At 39.1% G+C, this 17884-nt stretch overlaps 1 protein-coding gene across 3 annotated transcripts in view; it reads left to right on the forward strand.

Moving 5' to 3' along the window:
* The window catches only part of LOC104921929 (polypeptide N-acetylgalactosaminyltransferase 10), a 69190-nt gene that overhangs the window by 35119 nt on the left and 16187 nt on the right, over positions 1–17884 (forward strand). For all 3 annotated transcript variants that reach the window (XM_027273255.1, XM_027273257.1, XM_027273258.1), the window contains exons 5-6: positions 11574–11759; positions 15284–15467. In XM_027273255.1, coding sequence (XP_027129056.1) covers positions 11574–11759; positions 15284–15467 — 370 coding nt within the window. The remainder of the gene's footprint in view (positions 1–11573; positions 11760–15283; positions 15468–17884) is intronic.

Genomic DNA, 17884 nt, shown 5'->3' on the forward strand with positions numbered 1-17884 from the left:
TGCTTTCTGTTGAACTTTTCAGCTTCTGTTTGTTTATGTATGTTATCTTTCTGGCCACTGTTACGCTTCACTAAATCTAATGCAAACACGTTTATTCCTTTTTAAAAGAAAATGTATTTAATTCTCTTATTGTCTATTTTTTTCTGTTCTTAAATTTAGTTTGCACTGCCAGATGTTTTTTTTTTTTTTTTTTTTGCCATTAAGATGCCAATATTTAGATTCTCTCCCCTTAAATAGTAAAAATCTGCTAAGTCTGATTACTTTGTATTTTGTAGTGGTCCAAGTTTGATTTACCAGACTCTCTTAACTCATTGCAAATTGCTCATTTTAAGCCTAATGCATGTTCATGAGGAGATTTCATATTTGATCGTAAGCATGAAATTAAAGAGTGTCTTAACAGAGGATGATACTGGACAAAGACCTGCATAATGTCTTACTATAGTAGCTTTGACAGAACTAGGTACTAGTACAACAGTAATCTGATCTGTTGATTTCAATATAAAGTTAAACTCAGATTCAGAGTGGACAAAGCGGAACTGACTCTCTGTATATTACAAATAACAGATCTGATGAAAAATTTCCTGTACGTCTCATTTAAGATTAAATCTGTTTGTCCAAGACAGTTCCTGCATGTTGTCTGCCCTCCAAAGGGAAATTATTCATTCAATCACTCTCAATCATTCTACAGTATGCCAGTGTTTTGAGGCCTTCTGGCCTCATTTTCTTTTTTCCCCAGGAAATTCTGAATCATAGTACTGAAGGTTGCTCATCTTCTCACAGCAATATATGATGATCGAACAGCTGCTTCTGTAGGAAGGTCACAGTAAAACCATCCATGGTGGAGTGCCAGATTTAGGTGAAAGCTCTACATTATTTTGTGCAGCTTTCTTTTAAATACTTCTGTTGCATTTGTCAATAACATCGACATTTTAATTCTGAATGGGAAAGATTTGTGCCATGTAATCACAGCCAGTAGCAGAGCCTGTATTTACTCAGTGGGACTGCGGTGGCACACTGCATCATCAGCTATTCTGTGATGGAAACCTGCCATTGGCAGATTGATCGTCCAATTACTTCCCTACTTTCCTTTCCCCGATGGGATCAGTTGAACAAATGGCTGCAATACTTCATTTCAAATAAGGAGTGGCCTGTACACTTCTCTTATGCAGAGTGACTTTTGATGTATTCCCAGTCAGATGTAGAGGCGGTTTGGCGGTCAGACAGCACGGCTCCCAACAGGCATCAGCGTAACCTCCAACCTGGAGCCACCACAGAACTGACCACAAAAGGTCTGCTGCTAATTGTGCAGAAATATGTCATTGTGTTCAAAAGGGAAATGATTGCACCAGCGCTGGCAGAGGTTACACAGTGCTGCCAGCCACAGCTACTTGTGGATTGAAGCCTCAGACATATTTGCATCAGCTCTTAGAGCCAGGATAAAGTAGTGAAAAAGCCAGGAGCTATTTTCAAACTGCAGTATTTCAAATGAAAAGTCAAACAATCTTGAATGAAAATTGTGATTGTATTTGGGTCCTCGTTGTTAAGGCAATACCTTCTGCATGTTTTTTTCTGGATCGACCATTTATATCGCAAGCTACAAGTCAGAGTGAGAACAGCTTGGTCATGTGTAAAGTAAGAAAAAAATGGAGGGTTCATTCTCTGGGGATGATTATTGCAGTTTTTGGTTGTACAAATGGAAATCTTAGCTTAATTTCTTGAACTGGTCGTAGTGGTAGCCTCCAAAGTAAGAGGTCACTTCATCAAGAGTCATCCTCTGTAGAGCATAACAAATTTCATCGGAATCAGGCCACTAGTTGTTAATATAGAGGCTCTCTTTTGGCTGTGTCCTTTGGCAGGCAAAAACTGAAGAGTATGCTAGAGCCCTGCATAGAAATTAACATATATACTATAAACACAGCACCTTTCTAATCGGTATTTAATGTACTGATTTTATTAATGATTTAGTTTCTTTGGCTGCCTGACAAAGCTGCTATCAGCAGTGTAGAGCAACTTTGAACAGTCTTATCAACACCAGCAGCCCAACCATCTGCATGATGGAGAGGTGGGGAGAGAAAGCGACTGTGATGAGGAGATAAGAGACGATTTGTGGGACAGACAGCGACGGAGGCGAGTACGAATGAAGAAAGGCTGAACACAGTTCGACATGTTTATTCATTCACGTCGGTGTGTGTGTGTGTGTGTATGTCTGTTTGTGTATGTGAGGGTGTAGGGAGATAATGAGGTAATGGTGCTCAGTGAAGTGTGATGGAGAGAAGCGGGAGAGAGCGATATGAAGAAGGAGGTTGAGAGGGAGACAGACGACAGAGGACAAAAGGAGCTAATTAAGTGTTGCCATTTAGAGATGTTGAGCCATCAGTGGGAGCTAATCGATCCAAACGTCTTTGTAAAGAGGAGAGGACCAGATGAGTCACGTATACTGAGGACAAAGTAAAGATCGTCTACTGTACTGCTTTAGCAATGAATTTATTAGCCCCAGCATTAAGTTATGCAATACAGCTTCACTGAAAAACCGGCTTTGCTCGTCTCTGATTTGGGTTTATTTTTGGTTTATTTGAACTATATATGATGTATATGAATATCAGGTGGCGTATGTATCCTGACTTTGTTTATTAAATTCAATCTTTAATAGTAAAACTTGGAATGGTTGGGTGAATAATGCTGTAAAGAGTACAGTCTAGACCTGATTTGGGGCTATAGAAATACAATTGACTTGAATCAAAGACTTAGACTTAGAAAAAAACAACAATAAACAAACACATGTTCTATCTTTTAAGCCTATTTAAGCTCTTTTAGCCCCAAATAGTTCAGTGTTAGCTCTTTGCTAGGTTTTTTTTATTGATAATTGAGCTTTCAGTTGATTTATATAACATTTTTTTGCCCAAAATGTCACTTGGGCTTCGCTGGTTCAGTAAGTTAATGAGTACAAAGAAGTGTATTAAACTCTTTAACTTTATATTTTCCATTTTTCAACCATGGAAAATCATTGCAAAAAATGTTGCAAAACATTTTAATAGCTATTTGATGAAGGAAAAAGTCTGAATTTAAACTTTAAATTTAGGCTTTGATATTATGAAAAGGTTTCATTTCACTACTACACAATACTAAACAAAAAGCTTTTTACTAATAAAACAGCCTCAGCTCAGCTCAACATACAGTCAAAAAAGTCATACAAAGGTGTTTTTACACTCAGATGAGAAGATATTTATTTCTCTATAGTTCTACAATTCTTTGCTCATGCATATTTATTTGATGTTCAGTTTTGGAAAGACAATAAGCAAACAATAATTATCTCCACTGGTTTGAACTCCAGAGTATGATGTTCACTAAAACTTAGCTAACAATCTATCAGGAAAACTCTCTAATAGAGATAAAACTCTGAGATATTTAAAAGGTAGCCTCTCTTGGTTTTCAGTGTGATGTTTAATGTTTTCCTGGTGGTTCAACATGTTCAGCAATATTCCAAGAAAAACAAAAAAGAAAACATAATTTAAGAAATGTCTTGTAATCTCATTGTACATCATCATATTATATACATGTTCCAAGTTGTGCCCAAGAAAGTTGCTTGTCTTCTGTTTGCAGACGTCTTTGTTGGGTTTTAATTTTGAACTCAAGCAGTTCTATTGTGGTACTGTATGAAATTCCCCATATTTTGTTTAGTATTGTGCAGTTAATTGTGTCATTTGTACACGGCTTTTCCCACTTCTCTTAGTTGACATTGTTGTTGTTGTTGTTGTTGTTGTTGTTGTTTTTTGCAACCAATCACACTGTAAGTGATTTTGTTTTGAGAGGCTGAAGTTCTATTGGCTTCATCAACCTCCAGCCTACGTATGTGGGTTTGCAGCCGAGTGTAAAGATGATATTTTACTCAATGCAGGGAATTAACAGCAGTCCCTTTAAGGTCTTTCCTTTAATTGGAAGTGCAGAACTTGCTGCCTTGACAGGCAATGTCAGCAGTGGTGTTGTGACTAGACTGTCATGGTGACAGGATGAACAATGTTAAAACTGATATGAAAGTATGCTAAATCTTGACATCACTGACACTGAACTTGTCTTGTGTGCCTAACAATGCAGAAAACACTGACCAACAACATGCTCACTCAGTCACTCCCTCCAGACCCATTTTTTTTTTTAATGATTCCAGCTGCAGCTAAAATTCAAGTTGCAGCAGGAAGAAAATTGATAAGGTGTGATGAAGTTCACAAGTGAAATATTTTGCTGAGGGAATAAAGGAGCAGCTCCAGTCTTTGGTGGCGTGCCAGAGCATCTTGGGATTAATCCACCACCCTGGAAACAGAGCTCAGCATACCATGTTGGATCCCCTGTGTCTCAACGCTAATTGAATTTTGTAAAAAAAAAAAAAAAAGAAAAAAAGAATGCATTAGGGAGGATGTTGCTGGTGGTGCTTGTGTGTGTGTTTGTTTGTATTGTAATCCTGAACAGCTCCCATCACATTTGACAACATGTTAAAAAGGATTTACTGAATCTAAAAGCAGCAATCTGCAATTTTGGGCCATTTGAAGTTTAGAAGAGCTTGTAATTTGGCTTGTGTATAATATATAAAGGTAAACTAAAGGTCGTACAAAAACTCTGGTCCACATCGATCATCGAATACAAAGTTTATGACCCCAGAGACCAAAATTTGTGATCCTTCTCCTATACGTTTATTTAAAAACATGAAGGTAATCTTCCTCTAGCTCCAAAAATGTTGTGGTTGCCTACATCCGGTGGTGTAGTGGTCGCTGGAGTGGTGGGTATACACTTAATCTATGTCTCAAACTACCGTGAACACAAATATAAATGCAACACTTTGCTCCCATTTTTCATTAGCTGAACATTGAATATTGGATATTGGCAGAAACTGGAACATGCTGTCGTATACGCCGATCCAGAGCATCCGAAACATGCTCAGTGGGTGACATGTCCGGTGAGTATGCTGGCCATGCAAGAACTGGGATGTTTTCAGCTTCCAGGAACTGTGTACAGATCCTTGCAACATGGGGTCATGCATTATCATGCTGCAGCATGAGGTGATGGTCGTGGATGAATGGCACAACAATGTACCTCAGGATCTCGTCACGGTATCTCTGTGCATTTACAATGCCAGCAATAAAAGCACCTGTGTTCGGCGTCCGTAACACACGCCTGCCCATACCATAACCCCACCGCCACCATGGGCCACTCGATCCACAACATTGACATCAAAAAACCACTCACCCACCCTATGCCACACACGCCATCTGCCCTAAACAGTGAAAACCGTGATTCATCCGTGAAAAGAACACCTCTCCAACGTGCCAGACACCATTGAATGTGAGCATTAGCCCATTCAAGTCGGTTACGACGACGAACTGGAGTCAGGTCAAGACCCCGATGAGGATGATGAGCATGCAGATGAGCTTCCCTGAGACGGTTTCTGACAGTTTGTGCAGAAATTCTTTTGTTATGCAAACCGATTGTTGCAGCAGCTATCCGAGTGGCTGGTCTCAGACGATCTTGGAGTAGAACGTGCTGGATGTGGAGGTCCTCGGCTGGTGTGGTTACACGTGATCTGCGGTTGTGAGACCAGTTGGATGTACTGCCAAATTCCCTGAAACACCTTTGGAGATGGCTTATGGTAGAGAAATGAACATTCAGTTCACGGGCAGCTCTGGTGAACATTCCTGCTGTCAGCATGCCAAATGCACGCTCCCTCAAAACTTGCAACATCTGTGGCGTTGTGCTGTGTGATAAAACTGAACATTTTAGAGTGGCCTTTTATTGTAGCCAGCCTAAGGCACACCTGTGCAATAATCATGCAACATCCTGATATGCCACACCTGTGAGATGGGATGGAATATCTCGGCAAAGGAGAAGTGCTCACTATCACAGATTTAGACAGATTTGTGAACAATATTTGAGAGAAATGGTTATTTTGTGTATATAGAAAATATTTTAGATCTCATGAAAAATGGGAATAAAAACAAAAGTGTTGCATTTATATTTCTGTTCAGTGTATTTTTAAAAGGAACCCATTCAGCAAAGGTGTGTTATAAAAAGTGACATATAGGACTACTTTTGCATATTTAGTCTAGTTCCCCCAAAAAATGGGCCAGTTCTGCAGCTTGGCCTAGGGAGTAAGACTCATTAGCCACAGAAGAGATGCATATTTTACCATAAATACTGCCCCATAGAGGCATTAGACAACTACATAATTAGGTTAATTAAATATTTTTTCCTAAGATGGGGAAGCAAAGGTACCTGATCCATCCTACTCTGCCTCTGATTGGTTCACACTGATATACTAACACTGATCTAAACCCCATCCTCATGCCTAAACATAAGCCCACAAATGAAGACAGCAATTCTTGGCTAATGGAGGCAGAGTAGGGCCGGTCATGCCGTCTCAAATATGGTTAGCAGCAATGAATGATGCAGATCAGAGGGAAAGGATTTAGAAGTGGGTATTGCCAACTGGAAAATATACAGGTATACCTGCGTATAACCTGAACTGATCCACTACTTATACTGCTATATAACATTTGTGAGGCAGATCAAGAAAACACTAATGTGAGTAATTCTGGTATAAGGTGTTGTCACAGTGTAAGTGAATAAACTGTAGTCTAAATGCCTTTGAATAGCGTGTATATCGAGAAGTCTTGAATTAGCGTTTTTCAGTCAAATTTGAGAATTCCTGAACAAATCAGAGCTGACAAATGGAGTCACATTAGCACCCTTTTCTTTATTCACATGAACAAACAGCCCAGACAAGTATAACCAACATGGTAAGAGGGACATTTTGCACTTAATTTGCTTATAACGTAAAAAGACGTGAAATGACTCACTACTCCTTTAAATACTCCAGTCAGTGGCATGCATCAAAATGAGAAGCGCATGATCTGCAAATACATGTTCATTTCATCAGTGACATTTTAAATGCACATAGACACTTTAACAAGAGCCTGGAGCCAACTGCTGCGCGTTTCATCTGCTAACGGCTAATTCATGCTTGAGTACGGCCCCATGTGAGCAGATGAAAGATGTTTGGGCGGCCCGGGCACCGTCCACACAAGATAGAAGTGACTGCAGGGAGGTAGAAAAAAAAAGGTGGATGGATGGTATAGTGGGAGTTCAGGTGGAGTCTGTGCTGAATAAATGGTCTGGATTTTTATCACCAAACTGGCGTGTGATGAGCGATTTACCCTCTCTGCTCCACGCTGTGAGATGACCCCAATGTCGAGGTTGACTTAGCCCCCCTCCCCAATCTCCGACGCTTCAAATTCTAATAAAGACTAATGTGTTTGCCGACATTAGTTTGCTCTCATTAGCATGATTAATTGCCTCCTTGCTTTCGGTAAACAGTATGAGCTGTATTCCAATTTATTCAGTGAAAATTAACCAATCATAATTAAATGCTCTGATCTTTTTCCCCCTACCTCTCCCCATACAAGCTCTTTTCACACGCGGGGCGAATTCTCGTTGATTAATTTTGCCTGGCTTCCTGTCATTAGCAGGCTGATGTAAGCGTCACTTTGTGTAGGGTGCGCTTTTATAAAGAGGCAGAGTCAGGCTCTTAATGGTCAGTTTTTAATGAGTTGATTTATTATAGGAGCACACAGGGAGGACAGCGTGCCTTTTCCTCGCTGCTTGACGCCGACCTTACGGTGCCTTTTCGCCCTTGTTGCAATGTCACACTTTACAGCGTGTAGGTCAGCTACCCTGCAACACAATAAATAACGTAATAAACTCGGCAACAGATGATAAAGACGCTTGACCTACAAGAGAATCTGGACAGGAGAGACAAAAAAGCCATGCAAATCAGAAAAATCAGGGATGGGAAGATGGAGGGATTAGATTTAGAATCTTTTTTGATGGGGTGATGGAGGGAGACGGTAAGATATGAAGAAAAAGAGGGTGGTGGCTCTAAAAAGCATCAGAAAGACTCAGCTGGAAGGGATTAGGTTGAGGTGAGAGTAGGTTACTTGCTGAGATGGTCGCGGTACTGAGGCCTTATTTCAACATCCGGCGCTAAACCTGCATTCTCATGCAGCACTGTGATTTCAAACGAGGGGCGATGTAGCATCTGAACTGTGTGAGGGAGAAGTACAGCAGCTTCTAAGCAAGAATCACCAGACTCATGTACTCTGCTTCAAAAAAATCACACTCCTTCTCAGAGTCAGATCCAGAGATCACTGTACGTTTCATGTCCATCAAGCATACATTGTCATAAATCTCACTTTCACTTTTTGTCTAGCGTCAAAAGCAATCCAGGTGGTAGCTGTCTGTGCATCTATGGTTACAGAGCAAACACGAACTGTTAGGAGCCAATGCAGCATGCCTTTGATGGTGCAGGCAAGCCAAAACTTCAAATTCTTTCATTAGTCTCCTATTATATGTACAGTACCAGTACCAAAGTATAGGTACTAAATGTGCTTGGCCTACTAGATAGGAGATCTAGTAGGCCTTGCGTCCTGTAGTTACAGATGATGTAATACATTAGCACATTATGATTGGCTGTACTGTACTGTCCAATCCAGATCTCCTGCCCGATTTGAAGTTCACTTGTTACCTCCTCACTGATTAAAACTTATACATACAGTCGTCCCTCGCTATAACGCTGTTCACTTTTCGCGGACTTGCTGTTTCGCAGATTTTTTTAGTGTAATTTTGTATGCTTTTTTTTACAGCGTACTGTACAGTATGGAAGCGCATTGTGTTCTGCGTCCTGATTAACTAAAGGAGTACTGTACACAATGCGTGTAAAAAGCTGTATAAAAGTGTGTGGTTAGGGGTTTTACGGCCTTAAAACATGTATAATAATTGTAAAACTTACTTCGCGGATTTCGTTTATTGCGGGTTATTTTTAGAACGTTTGCCCCACGATAAACAAGGGACCACTGTATATTGAATTAGTAGTAATAATACAGTAAAACATGGTAAATCACAAGTAATTACTGTGTGAATGGCACTGTTAGTAATATCAGTGCATTTTTAGTTATATTGTGGTTGGTTACTGTAGAAACACAGTGCATTACTGTGACTGCCATCTTTATTATTTCTCATTACCAATCAGGTAGGACTCTTTGCAGCATAAACACACAACATCTGTGCATTTTATATTATGAATACATCTGAAACATTTCCCATTGTTGTAAATGAACTCTTTTGATGTAATATCAGCGGCTTCAGTTTTCTTTCAGCTTCACAATCTAAAGACTACTACCATTAGGTTAACTGGAGACTAAATTGCCCGTAGGTGTAAGTGTGAATGCTATTTGTGTCAGTCCAGTGATAGAGAGCTCCAAACCCCTGAGGCCCTGCACAGAATGTATAATAAGGAGGGATGCAAAGATTGGTGGAAGAGGAAAAATAGATATTCAAACCAGTGCTGCTTGTCACCTAGTCCAACCAGAGAAGCGACAAAAAGAGAAAAGAGACAATCTGTGAGAATGAAGGACTCCTGTGGCATCGTCCATGTTGCTCTTGCACCTTATTCTTTGCTAAAAGTGTTTTCTTTATGACAAAAATAGAGTGTTCTTCATAATGGTTCAGAAGAGACAGAGGGGAGTGAGGATATTTGAATTGAAAGATGGAAAACATTTGTCATATTCTCCCTTCCAACACTGTCTCCGCCCTAAACATTGTTGTTCAGCCATGACTTTTCTGGATGCCTTGCAATATAATCAAAGCAATTAACTGTTTTGTATCTCTTGTCATAGGTCTTTTTTCATGTACAAAGGTAGCCTTTCACAACACACTCTTTCTGTCTCTCTACCTCGCTGTCAGCTTCAGCTCAGTCAGATCTGCAATTGGCATGGAAATAAAGTTTCCAACAGATGAAAGGTTGAAAGGTCAACTTTTCAACTTCTCACAGCATCTCTCCGATTCAGTCAACAGGCGGTGCTTTGGCGTTTTGTAAAGAAGCTGTCAAAGTTACATTTCATGTTTTGACTTCTTCAGGAAGGGTTTCTATTCAAACCCCTCAGAGAACTCAAGGCTCTTATCCTCAAAAATGAGATTTATCAGGAGAAGAGGCTGCAGCATCCTCTGTAATTTTGACACATTTTCTACCTATTTCTATGTTTGACCCTACTGTCAAACGCTAACAGTACACTAATCAGTACAGAATACCTTCTGACATGAAGCCTTTCATCTGAAAACTGTACTGTAACAACTACTAAAATCTTCCACAAAAATCTTTTTTTTTCGATCAACCAAAAGTCAACACAGATGAAAGACATTTAATAAAGAATTATAGTCCTTAAATCATAAAGAGCATTAAAAAAAGTAAATGGAAATCTCATCTAAATCACAAAGAAAGCTGTTTTCTCTTCAGGGAGGCCATTAATCCAACCTTTTTCTGTGACTAATGGTAGCTGAACTTTGCACATAGATTTCTTTGACTTTAATTGCAGTGATGGGTGTAAATTTATTACAGTGGCAGTCACAGGGCCAGCATGGATGTCCTACAAAATTATGTCCAACCAAGTGAGAACTGCTGATGTTGACAAACCTTTGGGTTACAATGTGCTCGAGCCTTAATTTGTTTACTCGTTACAATCTGGCTAGAAGGAGGCCTGCAGCATTTGCTGGGGATAACAGGTTCACCATCATAATTTAAGAGCCACTCTGGAAGGGCAGGTATTTGCTGTAAGTACAAGCAAACACCATTCAGGAATAAAAGCTCACGGATGAAGCAAGATAATGAATAATCAGCCGTTATTAAGCCTCAAAAGGGGAGATTGAGGTTAGTTTGATTTGCTTTGTTTCTGCCTGTTCTCTGCACACATTTGTTCAATCAATACATACCCACCTCACAGAGGATGTAGAGCTATTTACTAATCCAAGATAACTGACAATCCTACTTTTATTTGATGACATTTGGCATGCATCAATAAATAAACACTTTTGTTTGTGCAGTTTGTCGGTCTGATTGATTGTGCGTATGGTTTCATGATGAAAATCCCAGAGACATGAGTCATTTTCACCTCTGTCTGTATCAGAGAGGAGAGGTTTGTTTGTTATTGACGGCCACAGGATGACAACCTTTGTTGTTTAAAAAGTTCCTCATCCTGAGTCCGTCCTTCACTTCTACCTCAGCAACCATCCATCTATTTTCTAAACCACTTATCCTAGACAGGGTTGCAGGGGGCTGGAATCTATCCCAGTTGCCAGCATGCACTGAGCAGGAGGTCTATCACAGGGTTCTGTTGTAACCATGGCACTGCAACCTCTAATTCAACTAAACAGACACTGTTGAAAGAACTGGAGCTGGACTTGTTCTTCTTTAAACTGAGTTAGCATATCTGTTACATCCCTCAAATATTAAATCAAAACTTTTGTTTCCTAGTTTTCATTCCTGATGATGTCCACACTGCTACGCATCAAATCTATGAATTGTTCATGAAATCAAAGTTAGCGTGGTAGCCAGGTTTACATCCCTCCCTTCCCTTGTTAATTGCTTAGGAGGAAACCAAGAAATGAACTGAAGTAAATGTGTCAAATGATGTAACTGTATCGAACAGTGGATGATCTCACCCTCTTACTGTATCCCTCCTTCTCCCTCCTCTGTGCAGAACACCTAAAGGTGGCGTTGGAGGAATACATGACAAGGATGCCGAAGGTTCGGATCCTGAGGACCAAGAAGAGGGAGGGCTTGATCAGGACTCGCTTGCTTGGAGCTGCTGCTGCTAAAGGAGAAGTCATCACCTTCCTGGACTCCCACTGTGAGGCCAACGCCAACTGGCTGCCTCCGCTGCTGGGTGAGGAACAAACGTGCACACACAGAGTTGTGGGACAAATCTTGCTGTCATTCACACACAAACATACATTTTTGTATGTCTTTACTAAAGACAAAGTTTTAGGGTCATGTGTTATGTTCATGACCATCAAATGGAACTTTGAAGAAGTTATAAATTGTTAAAACTGTCTTTATTTTTATTTTCAAAAATGTAATTTGTAAAATCTTACTTTTAAATTAAAATGTTACTAAATATGCAAAACATGTCTTCTATACTAAAATGTACAAGAGGCTCCAGACAAAATGGCTACCATCAACCACAACGGTTGTCCAACTTGTTTTCCTTTTTAAAATATGTAGAGGCATCCCCTCTTGGCCTTGACCCTTGACCACATGAAGTAAGAAAGTGACAGTGGTTTGATTTTGAGTAAAACCTCAGTAAAAGTTGTTTTGAGTCTTTGAGTCTTGAGACCAAAGTTTCTGTCAGTTTTACTGTAAAAACTCCGAGTACAATGATTAGTTTTAGTACTCTCCTGTATTTGACACCTACATGATTCTTTTCTTTCCTCCCCAAGGAGATCCTGAATTCTCTCTGTTGAACATTGTTTGAAAAGGCTGCTGGAAAAGTGTGGTTGTAGAAAGTCCTCTTTCCAAATAGATGTTATTTTGTATGAAGGGTTTTCTGAAAGACTATGTTTTGCACATGAAAACAAAACACTGTTCAATGGTTCCAACCAGACTAAAGAATTGAAGGGCATGAAGAAACAAAGAACCTCAGTCAAGGGAGAATATGAGAAATCTCCAGTTTAACACTAAACTGGCTGAACTTTCTTCACTTCTTAAACAGTCTGACTCTCAGCTTCAGGATTAGGTTAGGACTGTCACCTGTAAAATACAAATCATTAATATACACAACACCAAATTCTTATAATAACTTTAACATGGTTTATTGGATCATGTGAATGGACTGGTTGATATCACATTGCAATATTAACAACAAACAATACCTTATGGAATGGACCTGTGCACAATATTCTTGCACTCTTGGTTGAGCTCTAAGTGATTCTTTTTACCCAACAATAAACATAAAATCATGGACTGTTTGTTTAACTATTTACATTAGTTTAACATATTCAGTAGTTAGCAACACTTGTAGGTTTGTTTACTTGAATCTAATAAAAATGGGCTGTGTTTCACTACTATTGACCTCAAAAATAAGTTATAATTACAATTACATTTAAATACGACTTTTACAGCTTCTGTTATCTCATTCCCTCTGCTGGGTGTTCTATTTAGTATTTGAACATTATGGCGATGCTTCAATAACAGACTGCTGCAACTGAAACCTACTTAATCATGCAGACAGTAGTCAGATAGCAAAGAGGACAGACTTACAGCTCCAGGTCAAAGTTGTTCCGAGTCATCTCGACACTCACCTGTTGCCTTTGCTTAGCTGTCGGGGAGCTGTAATTTATTTTCTGACCGACTGTAGCTCATACCGAACATTCTCTTAGTATTCTTCCATAGTCCCTGCAAGCTACCCACACCATTCTGTTATTTTCCAAAAGCTCCAGCATGTACTCCCCATTTCCATTGTCTGACAAAAAATGCAAAGAAGTATTGAAGGTCAGAAGTCCAGGGCCGAGCCAGATTGTAAGTCTAGACTTCAAAACTTAACTGCAGGATAGGTAAATATCTACTGGAGTCTCAAAACATTCAAAAGATTCAAAGGTTCAATGCAGAGAGAAAGTTCAGTGCAATAGTGTTGATTTCTTAACAAGAAATAAACAAGATTTAGTTCTGCAAATAAACTAAAGACAAAATGGCTCTACATCATATTTTATATGACGACTTTGCTTCTCCTTAATGTATTCTCCTCTGATGGTTATCTTCCATCTATTCAAGTTCTTAGATCCTGTAGGTTGGTTCTAATGGCGTACTGGCATCTTGGTTCTCATACCCTATTTGGTCTTTATTCTAGCTTTTGGATTTTTGGGGATTTCAATGCTTCTGACACTATTATTTCTCGGAAATTACAGATGTTTCTTACTCAATGTTAAATATTTTCTAATATATTTTGTAGCACATGATATAGTTTGTAACACAGAGTATGTTTCTGATGAACTACAACAGAAGAACTACATCCAGCTGTTGTCACAACTTAATTTCTTTGGTTTTCGTACACCATCATGTCCTCAATCTCTGAAGTGTCCTCATTCTCAAGGTCCCTTCAATGATTGAAGTAACAACACACACACACACACACACACACACACACACACACACACACACACACACACACACACACACACACCCACACACGCACACACACACACCCCTACTGTGAGATGGAGTGACTCATCTTCAGGCTGATGGACTTTCTTACAAACACTCTCACTTTCTCAATTACCCCTTTTTCCATTAAGGACCCATGTTCAGCTCTGTCTCGCAGCATGGTGCCGTCCCACAAGGGAACCATTTCATAACAAACCTTATGACCCTGACTACCTCTATGTCAAGCTGTTCACTCAGTGCTTGGAAATGCGGATGCGTGTTTGCCAGTGCGTAACATAAACAGGCAGTTGTTATGTTCATTACAGCACATTGTGACACTTGGGCTATTAATAACGGAGATAGGATGTGGAGGATGTGGAAAAATGATGGGTGAAATTACATTTCACAAACAGGTTTCTATTATTGTGTGGCATTCAAAAAACAATATAGGAAAAAAAGATCAAATCACATCTCATCTAAACGTCTCTTATTTAGGTCCAGTTTTATTTGACACATATAATATATACATATAATTTTCTGTCTAAGAAATATTTATATCTATATATATTATATATATTATATATATTTATATTTTATTTATTATTTATTATTTATTTTTAAGTTCCAAAACATGAACACTGAAGGCCAACCAGTAATAGACTTTAGCTAATCTGGATTGTGGCTCTTTGTGGGTCATGCTGGGTGCATGGCTCAGTGCAGTTGACTGTATGACAAACCTATTACAACCTTTGAAAGTTCTGACACCTTGTTTAAAGCAGAGTTTATGTGCTTTTCTCTGTGCAGGGGGCCTTACATATAAGACCTCACACCAAAAAAAAAGTACAAATCTGCACCTCCATTCACAAACCTTGTAAATGCTTGTACTTTGTGTTAGAGAATAAGGGTAAACCAGTGTTTATAGTTTATTCAAAGTATATCCTAATGGGGACACAGGATCAAAAAAGCCAAGATCAAAATTTCAAAATGAGGGATGACTACATGGTCAAAACATCTTGACTCAAGCAAATAAAAAAGAGAAGACAAACATGAAGCAATTACTACTGAAAATCAAAATATCAGTTGCCTTTAAAACTTTTTTTCACTTAGTCACTTGCATCAATGTGCTGGTAACCCTTCCTCAGAACACAAAGAAATGCCCTCTAACAATAAAACCTTGTTTGTGTTTTCCTGTGGTTCTTCTTTGAAAAGCAGTGCAATAACTTTTTTTAATGAATAGAAGATCAACCATCTGCCTCTGTCTGTGTCTCCCAGACCGAATTGCCCAGAACAGGAAAACCATTGTGTGTCCAATGATCGACGTGATCGACCACGACAACTTCGGCTATGACACTCAGGCAGGGGATGCCATGCGAGGGGCATTTGACTGGGAAATGTACTATAAGCGGATACCAATCCCTCCGGAGATGCAGGGGGACGACCCCAGTGAACCCTTTGAGTGAGTGACAACAGACTTTACTTGGTGTACTATCAGTGTACTAATGTTGAAAACTACTTCATTATGTGTGTCATGCTTTCCAATGTCATTTTTAGATTTTTAAGGTTTTTCTTAAAATGGAGAGACTCATTGTCATAATGCAGTATTTTTGTTCTGATTGGCCTAGGCCTGACTAAATGATTTTTGGAGGAGGTGATGTCAGTTGGTGAAACACTGGCTATGACATGTAGCATTGCATCATTTGATAAAACTGTCACTATTTGTGTGAGTTGAACTGTGTTGACACCATGAAATATATGGGACACTGATGTATTTTGACATGTTGATGATGTCATTATACAGGCTTACATATAAACTTTAAACTATCAGCAGAGGAAAGAAACGATGTATTTTTTATTTATTTATTTATTTAAAGTTGTTTTTTTGGCCTTTTTGAGCTTTTTTTGACAAAGACAGCTTGAGTTAACTTGTGTTATGACTATGCTAAAATATGTTAATTGGCAGTAAACAGAGAACAGAAATTAGAGTATTTGACCAACACGTCCTGGTACTTATGAACACGTGTGAATATGTCAATTCAAAGACTTCCAGTACAACACGTGATAATCAGCATACCAGATGTTCATCAGCAGGTGGTTAACTTTGGGAAATGACCATAGTGTGGTTAGGTTTAAGTAACAACTACTTGGTTAGATTTAGGAACAATTCATGGTTCAGATTACTACATTACATTATGTACATAATGTAACAACAGAATTACGATGAAGATAGTCTTCCTGATTGAATTTCCTTATAGATTCATTACAACTGTGTCTGAAAACTATGAATGTCTGTACAAAGTTTGACAATCAGTCACATAAACGTTGAGATATTTCACTGAAAAAGTGAAAGATTTTATGAGCTGGTTGTGCTAGAGGAAAAGTCAGGGGATCACTGAAATTATTAGGTTCATGTGGGCACCATGGATATCTGTAACAAATTTCATGGTATACCATTTCCATTACGTTTTAACTCTTCAACTGACAGAGCCCTGGAGGGGGAGTCCATGTATCGTACATCAGGCAGTACAGTGGAAATCAAACCCGCCTGAGCAGCCACTTCATTGGTTCATTGCAGTGCTCTTTTAACTGTAGAGACTATCTTGATGCATTCATTAATTATTGTACTCAGAAGTGCACCTGCTCCTGCTACACTTTAATACCTAGATATATGTGCCAAATGCGCTTCATTAATATGTAGAATTTGCATACTGACTTGGTTCGACAACAATAGACCACCTGTTTCTATGTTGCAGAACCTTAAATGTTCTGAATGTCCTTCATCTGTTCAGTGTGACAGTGAGGGAAGGGAGCAAGGAAGATGTGGATGTTTGTGTATTACTGGGGAACAAAGTATTGCTTGTTATAGTGTGACATTTTATTTTCTCCATGCACAATGGACTATAATACAATTTCCGAGGGTAATTAGGTCTGCACAATGTGTTGTTTTTTTTTTTGGTTACCGCAATATGAGCTTTCCTAATTAACGCAAGGCACAGAAGCTGAAATTTATTAAGCTGGTAGCACCATCTACCCCTTTGCTTCACTTGTCCCAGTAGTAATTAAGTCCATTCCCCTGTCTTGTTTCAAACTCAACCTTTGTACTCAAATTTATACTAATATAGATTTAGACCAAGTTTTAGAAAACTGAGTTGTTATTCCAGTTAGTCCAGTTTATATTGAGTAACTGCAGGTGCATTACAGAAGCAGTGTTTCTGTCAGTCGAAATCTGGCACCATGTCCACATGGACATGCTTATTTGATCAGGTTCATATTCAAGTAATTAAAACAACTGTCTACAGCAGCTGGATATCGACCCATGTTTCAGTGTCCCATGAGGCTGTTTTTCTTCATCCAACCTATGGATGGGGCAGCCAACCACATCACTCACCACAAAACCACCACAGAAAGACACCTTTTAAAACCAAACCCATGGGAGTTACTAACATAACAATGTACAACTAACAGCTCTTTGAAATCAAGATTATGAAAAGACACAAAGTCTCAGTCTGAGAGTGTCTCTGATGCTAAGCACCTCATTCCTGGCAAATTTGAGGTGCACTTCATTTAGTAAGTGGGTGTTGCAGATGAAACAGGTGAAAACAAATGGATAACCAGCTCAGGGAAACATACATCCATAATGGCAGAAGTAATATTAATTAATTATGTATTAGGCCATGAGATCGTTCAACGCTCTTCTAAGAATATAGTGTGGCTAAAAGATCCACTTTGAACAGTGACAGAATTATGTTGTTGCTGTTGATATGAAAGGTGTCCTGAATCAAAGGCAGAGCGCGAAAGCAGACTCTAGACAGGCAGGAAGGTGAAAAACAAGTCTTTTTATTTGGAAGATGGCAAGAAAGGTGAGCTGGTGGCAGG

The sequence above is a fragment of the Larimichthys crocea genome, chromosome XXII, assembly GCF_000972845.2.
Source record: "Larimichthys crocea isolate SSNF chromosome XXII, L_crocea_2.0, whole genome shotgun sequence".
In the NCBI taxonomy this organism is placed as follows: Eukaryota; Metazoa; Chordata; class Actinopteri; family Sciaenidae; genus Larimichthys; species Larimichthys crocea.